Raw genomic sequence first — 16,488 nt, 5'->3', positions numbered from 1 at the left:
GATACTATTTGAGTATCTTGTTTCAATTATCAAAAGGTAGTTGTGTATCTAAGGTGTGGTTGGATACAGCACTGAGAAGCTGTTGATAAAGTGCCTTACATTGCAAGGGGTGAGTTCTAAGGACACATATTTAAGGTTTTTTCCTGAAGTTGTCAGTACAGCAGCAATGTCACCAATTCTCCTTAAAATCTCATTGTTTGGATGTTCCTTGTGATGCAGTTAATGCAGCCAAGAATCAGGGAGCAGGATTGAGCTCTGTCCTGTTTCTGGAGAGATGGAGTGGACAGCAAAGCTGTTGCTTGAGGGGCTGTGTGTGAGGTGATGTGGAAGCACAGGGAGCTGTGGATCTGGCTGGCTTGGGAAGCTGAAAGCAAGGCTCCTTCCTGACATGGTGTTTCAGTGCTCAGTCCAAGTGCCCTGTACCTGAAAGCAGCTTGGCTTTCCCCACAGGAATGCCCATGTCAGACCAGTACGTGAAACTGGAAGAAGAGCGAAGGCATAAACAGAAACTGGAGAAAGACAAGAAGAAGAAAAAACAGAAAAAGGAGAAGAGAGGGAAGCACCATCGCCACAACTCCCTGCACACAGAGAGTGAGGAGGACATTGCTCCAGCTCACCACGTCGACATCATCACGGAGGAGATGCCAGAGGTCAGTTCCTGTGCTTGGGGTCTGGGATTTATGCGTGCAGCTCTTGAGAGATTTTTGCCCCCACAACTGCAGCCAGTCCGTAGTGTGGCAGTTCCAGAGCTGTGGTGCCTTGCAGAGCTGTTTCACAAGTGACTCAGATGATCCCAGGCTGTTCTTTGCAGGGAAAGAAATTACTGTCTTTTTTTCCCACAAAAAGACAAAAATTGCCACTGAAGCTATTAAAAAAAATCAAAACCAATGAAACAATGTTCATCTCTGCTGTAAAAGTAACACTGTCCAAATAGCATTTATTATGCTCTGCTGCTTCACTTTGACAGTAACTTGCTGTCTAGTCAGCAGCTTTGCAGCTGATGATAATTAATTGCAGATGCTAATGATGTCATCTGCATTTGTTTCTAAAATTTCCTTTAATCAAAACTGAACAGCAGCAATTCAAATCCTGCAGTTTATGAAGAAGGGGTTTCTGTTCTAAATTAATCTTGTAACTGGATGCTGCATTGAAGTGCATTGTTCCTGTAACTTACTGTGCCTGACTGCAGCTGGCCTGGTCCAGGCCTCACAGGCTCAAAAAAATTTAATTTGGGTGGTGTTAAGCTTGAGTTTGAAAATTGCCAGTGGTTTGCTTCCTCAGTGGATGTCTCTTTATCTGTCCTGCAGAATGCTTTGCCCAGTGATGAAGATGATAAAGATCCCAATGATCCCTATAAGGCACTTGACATAGATCTGGATAAGTAAGTGGCAGTTCTGTGTGTGAGTTCACTGGGGTCGTAACAGGAATGCCTGAGGGCAGGGCTGGGACTGAGCAGGCAAAGGCACTACAGACCATAAGGGGAAAAGGCTGAAGTCTCTCCCCATGGCTTGGCTGAAACCTCAGGTACTCATCCAGCTTGGGCTCCCTCTGCAGCTTGGATGATGAAATCTCAACCCCTGAGTATGGGAGAGATTTGGGAAGGGCAGGGGAGTCATTAGATGTGGTGTGACTGAGGGAGTCTGGAAGCACAGGCAGTGTCCCTGGATCAGTGTGGGTTACTCTGAGGTTCGGGTGTCCCACTGTGTCTGCCATGACCTGCGTTGGCACTGAGTGTGACCTGTGTCCATCTGTCCCCCTCAGAACCTCTGTGTTCATGGCAAGCCTGTGCTGTGATCACTGACCAGTAACACCCAGGCTGTCCCACCCCATTGCCCTGTGGCCCTTCAGTGTGGTCCCACTGTTGTAAAGTGTTGTTCTGACATGACTGAGTGAGCTGCACGTCCCACCTGTGACCAGGCTGGTCCCCACCCAGCTGCTGGGGCTGTTCCAGTGCCAGCACCTCGAGCCCCTGCATCCACATGACCATGAGCACTGGGCTGTTCAGTATTGCACATGGAGATTGGTTTGGATTTTTTTTTTTAGTTGCTGTTTTACGAAATCACCATGCTAAAGAATAATTGCTGATTTATGGTCCAGGGATGCCTCCTGTAAAGTTTGGAAAACTGTGCAGGCCCATGTGGCTGTGTGTAGGATCTCTGCCTTCCTCTGATACTTGAGAGTTTGTGCCTTTCTTTGTAGTTCCAAATTTATAGGGCTTTGGCCCCTCAGTACCTTGTGAAAAAGTGTTATAGCACTTTTTAAAAGTGAATAAAACAATTTTTCTGAAAAACTTCCATTTTTCATGAGCCAGTCAAAGTCTGCAGGGAGAAATATGTAAAAGGAAATTAATTTCTGACTGTAGCCCCTGGATTTGCATGGTGATCCTCACCAGCATTAGGCACACCCAGCAGAGCAGGTCCTAGGTGCTCCAGGAGGCATCCAGGACTGTTGGATTGTTCCATCCATTCCCTCCCCTGTGCCATGAGTGCTGTGCTCTCCTGTCATGGTTTCTCATGTCTGTGTCCTCTCTCTTTCCTTCTGTGCTTGCACTGCTCTGTCTGTCACGCTCACACGCAGTCTGGTTTCAGGGAAGCCTTCCAGGTAAGAATATCTCCTCAGTGTTGACCTTTGTCAGGTTGGATGATTTTGGACAGTGTAAGTCCTTGAAGGGTGGTGGAACTGTTGACATCAGTGACCCTTGTGTTTCTGTGAGTCTGTTTTGTCACTGGCTTTCAGCACCAATGCTGTTCCTGTACAGGTGTATCTGAAATAGTAAAAGATGAGGCCTGTTTGCTGTTCAATCTTCCATCAGTGTGTCTGAAAGTGAAAAATTAATTGGTTCTGGTTCTTAATGCGATATAAGCAAAAACACTGAGGCAGTTGAGGCCATTAGAAATCTTCCTGAACTGGTGTTTCAGGTGCAAACGTGAAAATTAACATTAAATAAAAGCTAAGAAATAGAAAAAGATGCAGTTGGTGAAATTCTTGCTGATTTTTGAAAATGTTTGACAAGAATGAGAGAAATTTTTGTGGTGGTTCTTTTTCTCCAAGTAGTAGACTTAGGATACAGTGTAAATATGAACTGCTATTGGTGCTTTCTGGAAGCAGGTGTCTGAAGTTACATTTAACTTCTAAAATGTGATAGTAGAGTAGAAATTCATAGTGTAAACTTCCAAAATAAAAATTACTTAGAATAATTCCCAGTTGGAGCGACCTGTTCATCAAGAGCAGCAAACCCCACACCCTTCAAGGGCCGTTGAAGCCATGCTGGCATTCCACTGCTCGAATTTCCACTCTGTTGGAAATGCTGTTCCACATCCTTGCTTTTCCTTGGAGAGGGATTCCATGGAAACACAGCATAACCCTACATGGAGCTGTTCTTCTGGGGGTGTTACTCAGCCTGCAAGCCTCTAGCTGGCACCTCTAAGGGTTAAACAGCAAGACCTTGGCTCTCAGTCACCTTCCAATTGTTTCCTCTGACTCCTGACCCACAAGGGCAATATCTGCAGTTGCATAAATAAATTCCAGGTACAGAGTTGATTTCAGGTTTGGGGGCCCAGCTCCCTAAAAACAAAGCACACCTTGTCTTGGACAGATCATCTGGCTGAGGGAGGCTGTTTGCAGGGAGTAATGGGCTCCTTCTTTTCAAGACCCTTAGCAGACAGCGAGAAGCTGCCAGTGCAGAGACACAGGAATGTTGAGACCCTGAAGTCACCAGACTCAGAAGTTCCCCTAGTAGAGAAGAAGAGCAAGAAACCCAAAAAGAAGGAAAAGAAACATAAAGAAAAAGAGAGAGATAAAGGAAAGAAGAAAGAGAAAGAGAAAAAGGTGGTACAGGAGGAGGAAGAAGAAGGAAAAAAGGTAATTCTCCAAGACTTGTGTTATTTTAGCTACTGCTGTTATTTATTGCTGAGTTCAGTTTGTTGCTTAGGAACAGTCACATTTGACAGTTCAAACAGCTGAATGCATTCAACCTTTACTTCCTTAAATTTTTACAACTGTAGCAGCAGGTATTTAAAGATTTCTGTTAATAAAAATAACATTTACTTACCCTCATAAGTTAGCAGAATTCAGCTTACTGCAGCCTACACAGCAGATCTGCCAGAGCTCACATGGAAGCTGAATTCGCTGATATTTTGTCTGTTCTCCAAGTGGGGAACTCCTTAGCAAAATATCTGGAACTCATGTTGTGAGTGTCATTTGTTGTGCATCCTTTCTCCCATGTACTTCAGAACCTTTCAGTTATAAACCCTGCCAGTAGCTGTCAGTTACTCTCAGGATTTGAAGTGTCCTCCTGTTAACCCCCCTGCAGAGCTGCACCTTCCCTCTGCACTGCACCCCTTGGAATGCCTGGGATACCCTGGTGTGGGGGTGCTGGGCAGCTGCTGGCAGCTGGGCCCAGCTTTGGAAGTGCTTAAAGACTAAAGTGAAGCTTCTTGGTGTGTTTGCTCCTAAATGTGTCACAGCATCTGTGCATGAGGAGCATTCTGGAGTGCTGCATTGCCATGGGAACTTAAGGTTTTGATTTAATTGTTGTAGAGTCACAGAATCCCAGAATGGTTTGGCTTGAAAGGGACCTCAAAGCCCATCCAGTGCCACCCCTGCCATGGGCAGGGACACCTCCCACTGTCCCAGGCTGCTCCAAGCCCCAGTGTCCAGCCTGGCCTTGGGCACTGCCAGGGATCCAGGGGCAGCCCCAGCTGCTCTGGGCACCCTGTGCCAGGGCCTGCCCACCCTGCCAGGGAACAATTCCTGCCCAAGATCCCATCCAGCCCTGCCCTCTGGCACTGGGAAGCCATTCCCTGGCTCCTGGCCCTCCAGGCCTTGGCCCCAGTCCCTCTGCAGCTCTCCTGGAGCCCCTTTAGGCCCTGCAAGGGGCTCGGAGCTCTCCCTGGAGCCTTCTCCTCTCCAGGTGAGCACCCCCAGCTCTCCCAGTCTTTCCTCACAGGACAGATGTTCCAGCCCTGGGGTCTTTATGTTTTGGTTTTCTTTTGTTGTTGTTGTTGGGAGGGGTTGGGGTTTTTATTTGATTTTTAAGAAAGATATGAAGCCAATGATAATGGTGGTTTTTTTCTCCTAAAATTCAGGGAGAAGACTTGGATTTCTGGCTCTCCACTGCTCCACCAGCTGCTCCCACTCCCCAGCCACAGGTAGGAAACTTCTCTGGGTATTTATTGCCTGCAAGCTGTGCAGGAGTGCTGTGTCATGCTGCAGCACAGAGGGGGAACATCAGCTTCATCTCTTCAACTTCCTGCTGGGGAGCAGGAATATTGTGTCTGCCCAGTTCATAGAAACTGTAGTGGAAGAACTTGAGGCTCATTCTGTGCAGATCAAGGAATAGAAATAGAAATACAGATGCAGCTCCAGGCTTGGTTGATTTTGTTATTGATGGGTATAATATAACACAGTTGTATGGTTTTATTTCCCAGTATGAGATAGACTCTAGCAGCATTAATAGACATGAGAGACAGAGTGTGAAAGAAAAATTCTCATGAATTTTGATGGGAAATTCAAGAGGAAGAGACAAGGAATGTAAGGGGATGGATTCCTTGGAGGAAATCTTTTGAATCGTGTCCTCAGGTGATTGTATTTGCTGGGTTTCGGAGGCATAAAATGAAAGCCTTGATACCATGTTAGCCTGGTGTTGTTTCTGGAATAACAGTTGTGAGGAGTTGTCACTGTTGAGTTTTTGCTGTGGGATTGGGTTGTTCCAGCTGCTTTCCATCAGTATCATAATCATCCTGCTCATCTCCTCAGAGTGAGCCTGGAATGGGCACTGCTGTGGTGGCTGAACCTCAAGAGGTAAAAACAGAAGAAAGGGAAGAGCAAGATGAGGAGGAGGAAGATGAAGGAAAGGTAAGTGGGTTAAATTAAGAGGAAATTGCCTCAAGTTGCACCAGGAGAGGTTTAGATGAAAACACTGGAAAAGATTGTCAGGCTTTGGAACAGGCTGCCCAGGGCAGTGGTGAAGTCACTGTCTCTGGAAGTGTTAAAAAAAACCTGTGGATGTGGCACTTGAGGACATGGTTTTGAGGTGGATGTGGTGGTGCTGGGCGGATGGTTGGACCTGATGATCTTAAAGATCTTTTCCAACCTTCACAATTCTCTGGTTCTATGAAGTTGCTGTCACCCTTCAGCCCTATGCTCCTGCTGCCTCAAATTCCTTAAAAAGCAGCACACAGCAATTACCAACAGCATCTGTTCAGTGCAGGGCCACCTGCAAATGTTGCATCCTTGAGGAGCTATAAACACCTCGTGGTGAGAGGTTGGGTTGTTCCTGAGCCAAGGACAGGTCCCAGTTAAAGCTGAGCTTCCAAACAGCTGAAGAGATTCAGCCTTGTGCTGTTCCCAGGCTGCTTTGGGATAAGGTATTGGCAGCTGGTGCAGAGCAGGGTTTACTGGGACTCCACACGCAATTACTTTTGGGATTTAAGGAATGGTAGTTCTGGTTTGGGTTCTGCAGTAAAGGGAAACTTTGCTCAGTCCAGGAAGTGCAGAGAGCGAGAGTCTGGAGTTGGAAGTGTGGTAAAGGGATCATGGCTAGAAATCGAGGGTTTCTTTAAGGGTTTGTTGTAGTTTCTTGTTCTTCTTGGTAGAAATCCTCCAAGCATAAGAAGAAAAAGCACAAGAAAGAGAAAGAAGAGAAATCAAAGGATAAAAAGAAATCCAAAAAGAAGAGCCATCATGGCGAGGAGGAGCCCCCAGAGTCAGTGCAGAATGGGACACTAGAGGATGAGCCACTACCGGTGAGTAGCTGTGCCCAGGCCTGGGGATAAGGCAGAGCTCAACTGGTTGGGAGGGAGGACAGTGATGGCCCTTTTCAGAGCCATCAGTTCTAGTGTGACTGGGATTTCTCGCTTGTTTTTCAGCCCATGTCCAGTTATCGCCTCCTTGCTGAAAACCCGTACATTAAAATGGTGAGTTTGGGGTGTTCTGTTCCAAATGTTGTCTCTCTGTGTTCCCTAAGAGAGGGGGTACCCTGGGGATGGTGTAGTGACTTTACGTAGCCATCACATAACTGAGGAACTGTTTAAATCCCAGGGGGTAGAACTGTAACCAAGCTCCATTTCCTTTCCTTTGGGTGTCCCACTTTAATTTCTAAGTTGATATTTTCCCAGTCCTTAGCTGATCATCAATGTGTTTTCATAATCCTCTAGCTACACCAAATTACCTCCCTTTTGAACCTGGTTTTATCCCCATGCTGTGTTCTGTTCCTTGAAGTTTCTGACTCTTTCCTGTGACATTTTTCCCTTCATTTGCAGACCTATGATATTCAAGGAAACCTCCAGAATGACAGCCAAGTTACTGTGTCTGTTATCTTTGAGAACAAAAGCACTAGCTTCCTTAAGAGCATGGAACTGAATGTCCTGGACTCTCTCAACACTAAAATGCTCCGACCGGAAGGATCATCAGTACACGATGGGATACCTGTGCCCTTCCAGCTCCCCCCTGGTATGCACAGCTTTGCACAGGGCTCTCGGAGTGTGGCTGGCCCTGCACTGCCCTCCTGTGGGAAGAGCTGCTTGAACTTCTTGCTGTTTTCCAGAAAAACATCTTTGGGTGTTCCTGGGCTTTCCCACAGTTCCTTGGAGAAGATAAGCCTTCTCCCAGTATTGCTGTAATGCAGGTGGTTCTGCACAGCAAGAGCAAAGCTTTAATCTAGGGCTGGGAGTCCAAATGTCTGAGTTCCTTTTCCAGGTGCCTGCAGGCTGGCACACCTTTGACTGACTACAGGAATCCAAAATTCATTATATGTTTGCTGTGAGATTTAAAATGAAACAAGGTGATAGGTTTGTGAAGAGTTAGAATTCACTCTGGATTTATTCTGGAGCTCTTGTCCCGCCGTTTGAGTGGCAGAGGCCTTATGCAGTGAAGGTTTGTGATAAGGATGTGTAAGGAGGGGAGCTGAGCCCTCCAGAAGTATTAAGCACAGAAATGAAGGACAATGGTTTTGTACAGAGCACAGTAGTACAGCCAGATCAGTGAACTTTCCTGAATTTCACTTCACCAAGGAGTTAATTTGAACCCTGAAACAGCTCACAGAGGGCTGCAGTGGCCTCAGGGTGCATTTCAATCCCCCATGAAGGGCAGTGGAGTATTTGATTTGGTTTTAAATCTGTATAAGGCAGTTCTTAACAGTCTTGTAGATTAAAAGGAAAACATAGAAACATTAGAATTCAAATTAGCTCTGAAAGCTACTCTGAAATGTTTATAATATAATTTCCAGTTATCCAAATAGTTAAATATGTGACACTGTGACACTTTGCCCAGGCACTTGCTCAATAACCTCCACCAAATGCCAGCTCCCGTTGCTGCTTCTGAGAGACCCAAGTGCTGTAACACTGTTGACTCACCACAGCAATTGTGTGTAGAACTCTCTTCCAACTCAAAGAACTTGGTTCAAAAATAGTCTGCACATACGTCAGTTTATTCTAACCATTACTTAGATCTGAAAACCATGTTGTGACCTGACTTTTCCCTCTCCTCTCTTCACACTAGGAATCTCTAATGAAGCCCAGTTTGTGTTTACACTTCAGAGTATTGTTATGGCTCAGAAGTTAAAAGGAACACTGTCCTTTATAGTCAAAGTAAGTGCAGCTCTCAACTGCCTCTGCTTCCCTTGGAACTGCGTCAGGGAGCTGGACTCGGGTGGGAAGCTCTGCTCTCGAGCTTTTTTTAGGCATCATTTCATCCCTGCTGCACCAGCCCATTCTGTGAGGAACATTTTCACATGACATCTTGTGCAAAGAGTGCCCCCAGTCCTGCGTAAGCAAGTCCTAGATTGTCATTCCTGGCAGTGTGTGAGCAAGGCAGCCTGAACGTGTGCCACATTGTCAGCTAGAAAATCACACTGAGCTGCTGGGGAGGGGAGGGATGGAACCAGGCTCTGCTCCTTCCGATCTCAGTTTTCCAGGGACTGGTTGGACACTGCAGCCTGGTACAAGGCTGGAAAACAAAAATAAGAATTGGATGCAGTTATTAAGAGTGCAAACCCGGACCAAGAGTGAGGTCAGTGGAAGGCATTGTTTAGCAAGTATTGAGCTGGATAAGACTGTGTGGGTTTCTGATGTTGTTTCAGTACAGTTATTGATGAAAGAGCTGCGTGAACAGCTCGAAGGAAATGAATGGAGACAGTTGTGGCTATTCCTGAGTCAGCCATTATCTCTATTTTAAGGGTTTCTTAAAAATAGCTTGCTAGTCCTATCTTTGTACCTAAGAATCTTGGAACTATTAATTTATTATTTTGCTCAGGAAATAACAAGCAGTAAAACCACATCTCCAAGTGTTAATTTAAACTCAGTCTGCTCAGTTGATTTCAGTAGAGTGCTGGCAGAGCAGGTATGTGTCCCATACCTGTTCGAGGTGTACGTATCAACCCAGCTGCCCAAATCTTTGAGTGGGCAGATGTTGTGGTAGGATTGTTCTCAGACTGATCCTTCAGGCCTGGCTAGGCTGTTTCAGAGGGAACTGAGCCCCAAGCTCCTCGTTGGTGCCTGTGTGGTGGGTGGGGGTGGCTCCTCCTCTTGGCTGCCCCAGGGCTCCCACTCACCTCCTCTCCTTTGCCCCGTTGCAGAATGATGAAGGTTCAACCCATGAAAAACTAGATTTCAAATTGCACTTCAGTTGCGCTTCATACTTGATCACGACACCTTGCTACAGGTGAGTGCCTGTGCTGTCCCTGGCAGGCTGAGCTCTGCCTGCTCCTGAGGGCTTGGGCAGTGTCTCTGTGAGGGGTAAATGTTCAAATATGTCCAGTGACCTATTTCAAGTGGTGCTGCAGAAGGAGCTCTGTGCCCTGTGGGCTGGCAGAGGCAGCGCTGGTTGAGGGCACAAGCTGCTGCAGTGGACTCTGGAGTGTGGTTTCCGTATTTGCTGTAAACCCATTTTCCTACAGCTTGGTAGCACTTAAGCCTCTGTACCCTGACATGCTTCGTAGGGCTGATGGGACAGATTTCACTTGCATTTCTAATAAAACATTTGCTTTCCTTCCTGTTCTGCAGTGATGCTTTTGCCAAGCTCCTAGAGTCTGGAGATCTGCACATGAGTTCTATTAAAGTAGATGGAATTAGCATTTCTTTTCAACATCTACTGGCAAAGATCTGTTTTCATCATCATTTTTCAGGTGAGTCTTCCTTGATGCAGAACCTTCTGCAGAATTCCATATTCTAAAATCTCTTCTGTGCTTGGTGAGCACAACACTCCATGGGCTCAGCAATCACAGGAGCAGCCGATATCCAGATTAAATACATTTGGGAGAGTTTTCTCCAGTTTTGCAACACTCAAAGCATGCAGTGTTCTTCAAAATGAATTCTCCTTGTTTCCCTGTGGAATTCCTGCAGCCCAGTGAGGCATGTGACAGGTATCGTGGGAGCAGCTGGTGGGGAGTTCAGGCTGTAACTGTTCTCTGGAGGGGTGGGTTTGATCTGCAGGGCTTCAGCCTCCTTCCCCAGTGCTTCATTTCAGTGAGGGAGAGCCCCAGCTATTCAGGTTTGGGTTTATTAATTAAAACACAAGCACTGGCTGAAGCAAAACAACCGGCTGTTTCATCATGCTCTGGTGTTTGCATTAGACATTGCCTCACTGGAAGTATTTCTGGGGAAGAAATCTACGTTCTGAGCAGTGTTTTTGCCACAGAACGTTTGTGGCTTAGGAGACAAATGACTCACCTCATTATTGTGAAATGTCCCAGAGAGAAGCCAGGAGGAGCCAGGCACATCTTAACCCTGGCTTCCTCCTCCCCTCTGTAGAAGCCTCTGTTCCTCGAGGCCAGGCAGAGCAGTGGCTGCTCTCGGGAAGCAAGGCTTGAATTAGAATTGAATTGAATTAAATGAAGTTGCTGTTTCTCTGCAGTTGTGGAACGTGTTGATTCGTGTGCATCCATGTACAGCCGTTCTATCCAAGGCCATCACGTCTGCCTACTGGTAAAAAAGGTGAGAGCATTGTAACCCCTGAGAGAAGCTAAACCTGGAGCCTTCCCTGCCTTCCTCTACTTCTTTCCAGTCCCTGACCAGGAACAACTTTATCCCCACTTGGAAGAGGAGCTAATGGATTTTTCTCTTTTTTTTTCCTTTCCAAGGGAGAGAACTCTGTATCCATAGATGGGAAATGTAATGATTCTACCCTGCTTAGCAACTTGTTGGATGAGATGAAAGAGACATTGTCCAAGTGCTGAATATTCCTTATAAAATACTCCAACGACAAGAACCACACCCACCGTGTAAAGACGAGCAGACCCAAGTGTTAAGTTTCTCCCTCGTACGCATGTACTACCCTGGGGCACGTGCTTTCAGTTAACTCCACCGTTGGTTGCAGTTTAGACATTTTAAGGCTGTATGTTACCTTTTTATTTTCAGAACTTTTTACAAACTGTGGTGTTAACCCTTTCTAGCCCAAAGAGATCCTGGTGACATGACTGGAGGAGGGAGGGGAGGAGGGAGGGAGGGAGGGGCGGGCACTATTTATTCAGCAGCTCATGATGATCCCATGACCTTCATCTGCGTGGGATGGGGACTGAGCAGGACTTTATCAACAGTAGCACAGTTTGTTGCTTGTGCTTATGCCAGGGAAGGTTGACTTAATCCTTAGCCATGAAATATGTCTTCAGGGCTGCTGTAGTTGATGTATATTTCTAGCAGAGGCTGGTGCTGGACCAGAAGGCCTCTTTTTTTGATTTTTTTTATATATATATGATTTATTATTATTATTATCTCAAGATCTATTGTGATCAGCATATAAATATCCTCCATCTCCTTGAGCTAATCCAAAGGAGCCCTGTGAGAACTGGGATGTTTGAGTTTCTGTTTATAGTAGTTGCCTTGAGCCTTAACCTTCTTTTAGTGACAGCTGGAAGAGTTGAGTGTGGAAGCATGAAATGGGCTGAAAGTGTTACTGTTTGGGTCTGTGCTCCCCTTGACTGCCCCACACATGGAGTCTGTCAGGCCTCTCCCCTTTGAGCTGTCTCTGCCGATGTGTTTTATGAGTCCACTTCAATTTCACATTCCTGAACAGTTAAGCTGTAGCAAGAAACTGGAAATCCAAAGGGGTCTGTTCCTGCTTTTTTATCCTTCCGCTCACCAGCTGAGGTTGACCATTACCAGGTTAGAGAAACAGCAATGGGTGCAGCCCCTTGTGTGCAGCTACATGTCCTCCCTCTGTGCTCTGAAACCAGCAGGGTCATTCTGTCTCAGTCTCCCCTCAGTGTCCCTCGGCCCTGCCCTTGCAGTGAGAGCAGATTTGGCAGCACAAGTGCCCCTGGGTCCCTGTGGCAGAGCCCTCCCTGCCGGGGTACAGGAGAGAGGGATGGACTGGGAGCCCCTCTCCCTGCCAGGGTACAGGAGGGGAAGTGGGTGAGGAGCCCCTGTCCCAGATGCAGGAAGGAGGAGGGATGAGGATCCCCTCTCCCTGCCAGGGTGCAGGAGAGAGGGGTCGCAAGGAGCTGCTCTCCCTGCCCCAGGGTGTAGGATGGGGAGGGGGCTGAGGAGCTGCAGATTTGGGACTGTAGCAGTTGCTTTAGAGGGAAGAAGGGAGGGTCTGGGAAGTGAAGCCCATTCTGCACTGTTGGAATCTTGTGGAATCACCAACGGGACAGGGATGTCCCAGTGTCCTGCAGAGATGCTCAGTGGATTTCCCTCTCCAACATCCCCTGTTTTCAACTTATTTTTTATTCCCCCCACTCCATTTCTTTCCTGGACGTTCCACACCCAGCAAGCAAAACTCCATGGAACGGTTTTGCTTTGAGGCACAAGTCAGGAGCAGTTGGCTGCTCCAAAAAAGTGCCCAGGGAGGAGCTGGCTGGGTCTGCACGTCTCCAGCACCACCACCACTCCTAAAACACTGGCCCCCTACGCAGGGAGCAGGATGAAGCATTGATCTTATCCCTTGGGTGATGTCCTGTACTTTACGCGTGTCTTGTGCTCTTTACACTCTTCCCACAGGAGGTATTTTGGCAAAGGCTCTGCTCTGGTGCTCTGGGTTCCTTGCCAGGCCCAGCTCCGTGTCCGACCACGCTGCCAGGACGTGGAGGGTTTGGTTTTGGTCAGCCTCCCTTGGTTAGCCAGTTGTGTATTAGAAACTGAACATATTAAAATTGTCTTAAAGGATAATGTTCCTCAATTAGTGTTTGGGTTTTTTAATTCATGGATGAAAACTGTCACTTTAGCATGTAGAGTCTCTTACAGAATCCTGTGCAGTGATTCTAGAATTTTGAAACTGTATGATGTGTTACATTCACAAATTTATTTGCTATCAACATTCCCTGAAAAAAAAAAAAAAAGAAAAAACAACATACCACAAGCTGCTGTAATGATTTTGTGTCAAGATGATCCAATAAACTTTCAAAACAAAGTTAAATTTTTGGCTTTGTAAATGGTCCTTTCATAAGACCCTTCCAGTGTGGCTGGACCCAAAACCAAGGTATGGATTTATCGTGCCTGAACAATGTATCTTCAGTGGACCTAAGAGGAATCTCCTTCCAAAAGGAGGTAGGGAATTCCTAACACCACCCTTTTGAAAGGCAGCTCTGCAGCAGCAGCTGTCCCTGCCACTGAAATTACAGGAAAAAATAATTCCAACTATCTCAGTTAAATCTCTTTATTTTTTGGATCACAGTTGCAGCTAAAATCCAACACTTAGAAAAATGGGAGCTCAGGTCTGAATGAGGCTGGAATCACCCCCTGCTGTTGCTTCCTCTTGGCCTCCGGTGAAATTCATGACAAACTTGGTGGCATTGAGATGAGGGCAGGAAAGAGGCCTTGGCTTTGCTGATGCTCCAGTGGTTTCCAGTCACACCAGACCCTATGAGAATCATCTTGGGACAGAAAATCCCTGGGGCTGAGTCAGGAGCCACCAGTACTGGGAAGAGCTCAGGAAGTTGCTGGCCCCATTGCTGGCAGACACTGCACAGGAAGGATCCAGATCCTCTTGTTTCAGTACTGCAATCCCACACGGACCTGCTGTGGGGTGGTACTGCACAGATCTGATGGAAGGGGATGAAAACGACAGCAAACCCCAACCCAGGAAGTGCCTGGAGCAAAGCTCAAGTGTTAAATGAACCCCAGGAGCTGAACTCGGGGCCAGGTGGGATCCTGGGCTGTGCCAGGAGGAGCACTGGCAGGGGAACCCGGGAGCTGATCCTGATCCTGCCCCTCCCGCAGCCCTGGAGTGCTGTGTCCAGTTCTGGGCTCCTCTGGAGCAGAGGTGGAGCTCCTGGAGTGGGGAGCTGTGCAGGGCTGTGAGGATGATGAGGAGATGGAGCATCTCCTGTGAGGAAATGCTGCAGGAGCTGGGGCTGTAGCAGGGGGAAGAGCAGAGATATAGATAACATTATATATATATATGGATATATACTCTATAAAGTGCCTGAAGGGAGGTATTAGAGCCTGGGGCCAAGTGACAGGACCAGAGGTAACAGGAAGAAACTGGAACACAGGAAATTCCACCTGAGCAGGGGAAGAACTTTGCCCTGCAGGTGCCGGGGCACTGGCACAGGCTGCCCAGAGAGGTGGAGTTACCTTCCCTGGAGATCCTTAAAAGCCATCTGTACACAATCCTAATGTTGTGGGGTATGCCCAGCCCCTGCCGTGGAGGGATCTCGGCTGAGATAAGAGATTTCGCAATCGCCCAGCAGGACTCCCTGGAAAGGCAAACACTTTGGTCACGGCGAGGAAAAACAGACCCACAGTCCTTTAGGAGACCCTATGCAGATCCTTTGTAACCCATTGGTCTGTTCCCATCCCAGATCCTCTGTAACCCATGGGCCTTTTCTGATCCCCTGTATCCCTATAAAAGCAAGCTCTCTGGGCCTCTATGGAGAGAGGGCTCTCGTCCCTGGCTCTCCCCTTCGCCAGAGTATGGACCAACAATAAAGCTCCTTTCGTGCAGAACCAGCCACACGAGCCTCTCGTCTCTCTCCCTGGTCTGGCTTGGCCTGGAGGCTGCCCTGCGGTGCTGAGCTGGAATCACGAGCTGATAATCACTAAAGAGCTGACAGTCTCTGCAAGGGCCCTCCTGCCAGCAGCTGAGGGAAGACACCGGCCCTCGGGAAGGCGATTCCTTTTGGGACCGTCTCCCCGGACCGGTCACCTCTTCCTGGGTCAGAGCCGCTGACCCCCTCAACCAGCTGTAATAGTGCTCAGGGGCCCCTGCTGAGCCAGGTGAGCTCCAGTGGTGCCTCCCAACCTCAATTCCGTGATTCTGTGACCGGGAGCTGCCCGTGAACCTGGCACACAGGCTCCTGCCCTTGGGCAGAGCATCATCTGCTCCGTGGAGGAATCCAGCCAGGGAGGCCCCAGGGCTGCTGGAGCAGGGCCTCGGCTCTTCCCGGGAGCCAGGAGCGGGAGCAGCTGCTCTGCAGCAGCATCCAAGCTGCTGGGATGAGCCTGTGCCAGCCCGAGCTGCGGGAGATCCCCCCGAGGAGCTGAAGCTTCAGCCCAGGCTCTTCATCTGTGAAATGGGGGGGAAATTGGGGTCTGGGGTGGGGGCTGTGAACACCTGGAGGGACTGAACTGGGGTCTGGAAAGGTTGTGGAGGACCTGGGCTGGAGAACTCCAGGCTCCAGCCAGGAGTGCTGGAAAACCCTGGTGGGGCAGGACCCTGGGCCGAGGGGAGGGAGCTCTGCAGGGTCCGGTTCCAGCTCGGCTTCGGGCACCCTTTGTTTTTGGGCTTCCCAGGGATTTCCCACCGGGGTTTGACTTTCCCCATCCTGACGTTTGTGAGAAGTTCCCTTTGAAGCAGCGGCTGCTTCCAGCCGCTTCTCCTTTTTGTGGCCTTCAAGCTCAGGTCTGGGCAAGTCCCTTCAGCTGCCCCAGTTCCCTGGACAGGGCAGCTCGGACCGTGCTGGACCTGGCCGGGGCAGAGCAGGGGCTGCTGCAGCCCCTCGGAGCCCCCCGAGCATCCCTGGGCTCTCCCTGTTCCCGAAAAACACAAACACTGAATAAAGGGGAATAAAAGGAAACAAACAGAACAGAATAAAATGGGAAAATAAGTTTAAAAGAGGAAAATAAAACAGAATAGAAGAAAGTAAATAAAATAGAAGAGAGGGAAATAAATAACTGGAATGGAATAAAAGGAAAAAATAAATACAGTTAGACATAAATAAATAAAATTAAAGAAAATAAATAATAAAATAAAATGGAAGAAAACAGGTAAAACAAAAGAGAATGGAAAACAAACAGGAGCGAATAGAAAATTGAAATAGAATAAAAAAATAGAAAATAAAAATAAAATGAAGATAAAATAGAAAATAAAATAACGACAAAATAGAAAACAAAATAAAGTAGAAAATTAAAATAGAAAATGAAAGAAAATAGAACAAAAGAAAATAGAATAAAAGGAATTCAGATAAGTAGAATAAAAGAAAATTTAGAAGTAGAATAAAAGAACATAGAGTAAAATAAGCTAGAATAAAATTTTAAAAACACGATAAACCACGAACTGTCTCCCCACCACCATCCGCTGTGCCTTTCCCCCCCCGGCCCGACCCCGCCCGAT

General features: G+C 47.5%; 1 protein-coding gene across 1 annotated transcript in view; it reads left to right on the top strand.

The window, feature by feature from the left end:
* Positions 1–11,415, top strand: part of AP3D1 (adaptor related protein complex 3 subunit delta 1) — a 41,337-nt gene extending 29,922 nt beyond the window's left edge. The window contains exons 20-32 of the mRNA XM_082297749.1: positions 451–650; positions 1,308–1,381; positions 3,651–3,861; positions 5,088–5,150; positions 5,758–5,856; positions 6,597–6,746; positions 6,870–6,917; positions 7,263–7,452; positions 8,500–8,588; positions 9,575–9,660; positions 10,002–10,123; positions 10,852–10,931; positions 11,078–11,415. Of these exons, the coding sequence (XP_082153875.1) occupies positions 451–650; positions 1,308–1,381; positions 3,651–3,861; positions 5,088–5,150; positions 5,758–5,856; positions 6,597–6,746; positions 6,870–6,917; positions 7,263–7,452; positions 8,500–8,588; positions 9,575–9,660; positions 10,002–10,123; positions 10,852–10,931; positions 11,078–11,173 (1,508 nt within the window). The 3' untranslated portion in view covers positions 11,174–11,415. The remainder of the gene's footprint in view (positions 1–450; positions 651–1,307; positions 1,382–3,650; positions 3,862–5,087; positions 5,151–5,757; positions 5,857–6,596; positions 6,747–6,869; positions 6,918–7,262; positions 7,453–8,499; positions 8,589–9,574; positions 9,661–10,001; positions 10,124–10,851; positions 10,932–11,077) is intronic.
* Positions 11,416–16,488: the final 5,073 nt, after the last annotated feature.

Source organism: Coloeus monedula (assembly GCF_965178545.1).
Source record: "Coloeus monedula genome assembly, chromosome: 27".
NCBI lineage: Eukaryota > Metazoa > Chordata > Aves > Passeriformes > Corvidae > Coloeus > Coloeus monedula.
This window is presented reverse-complemented; position numbering and strand designations above follow the sequence as displayed.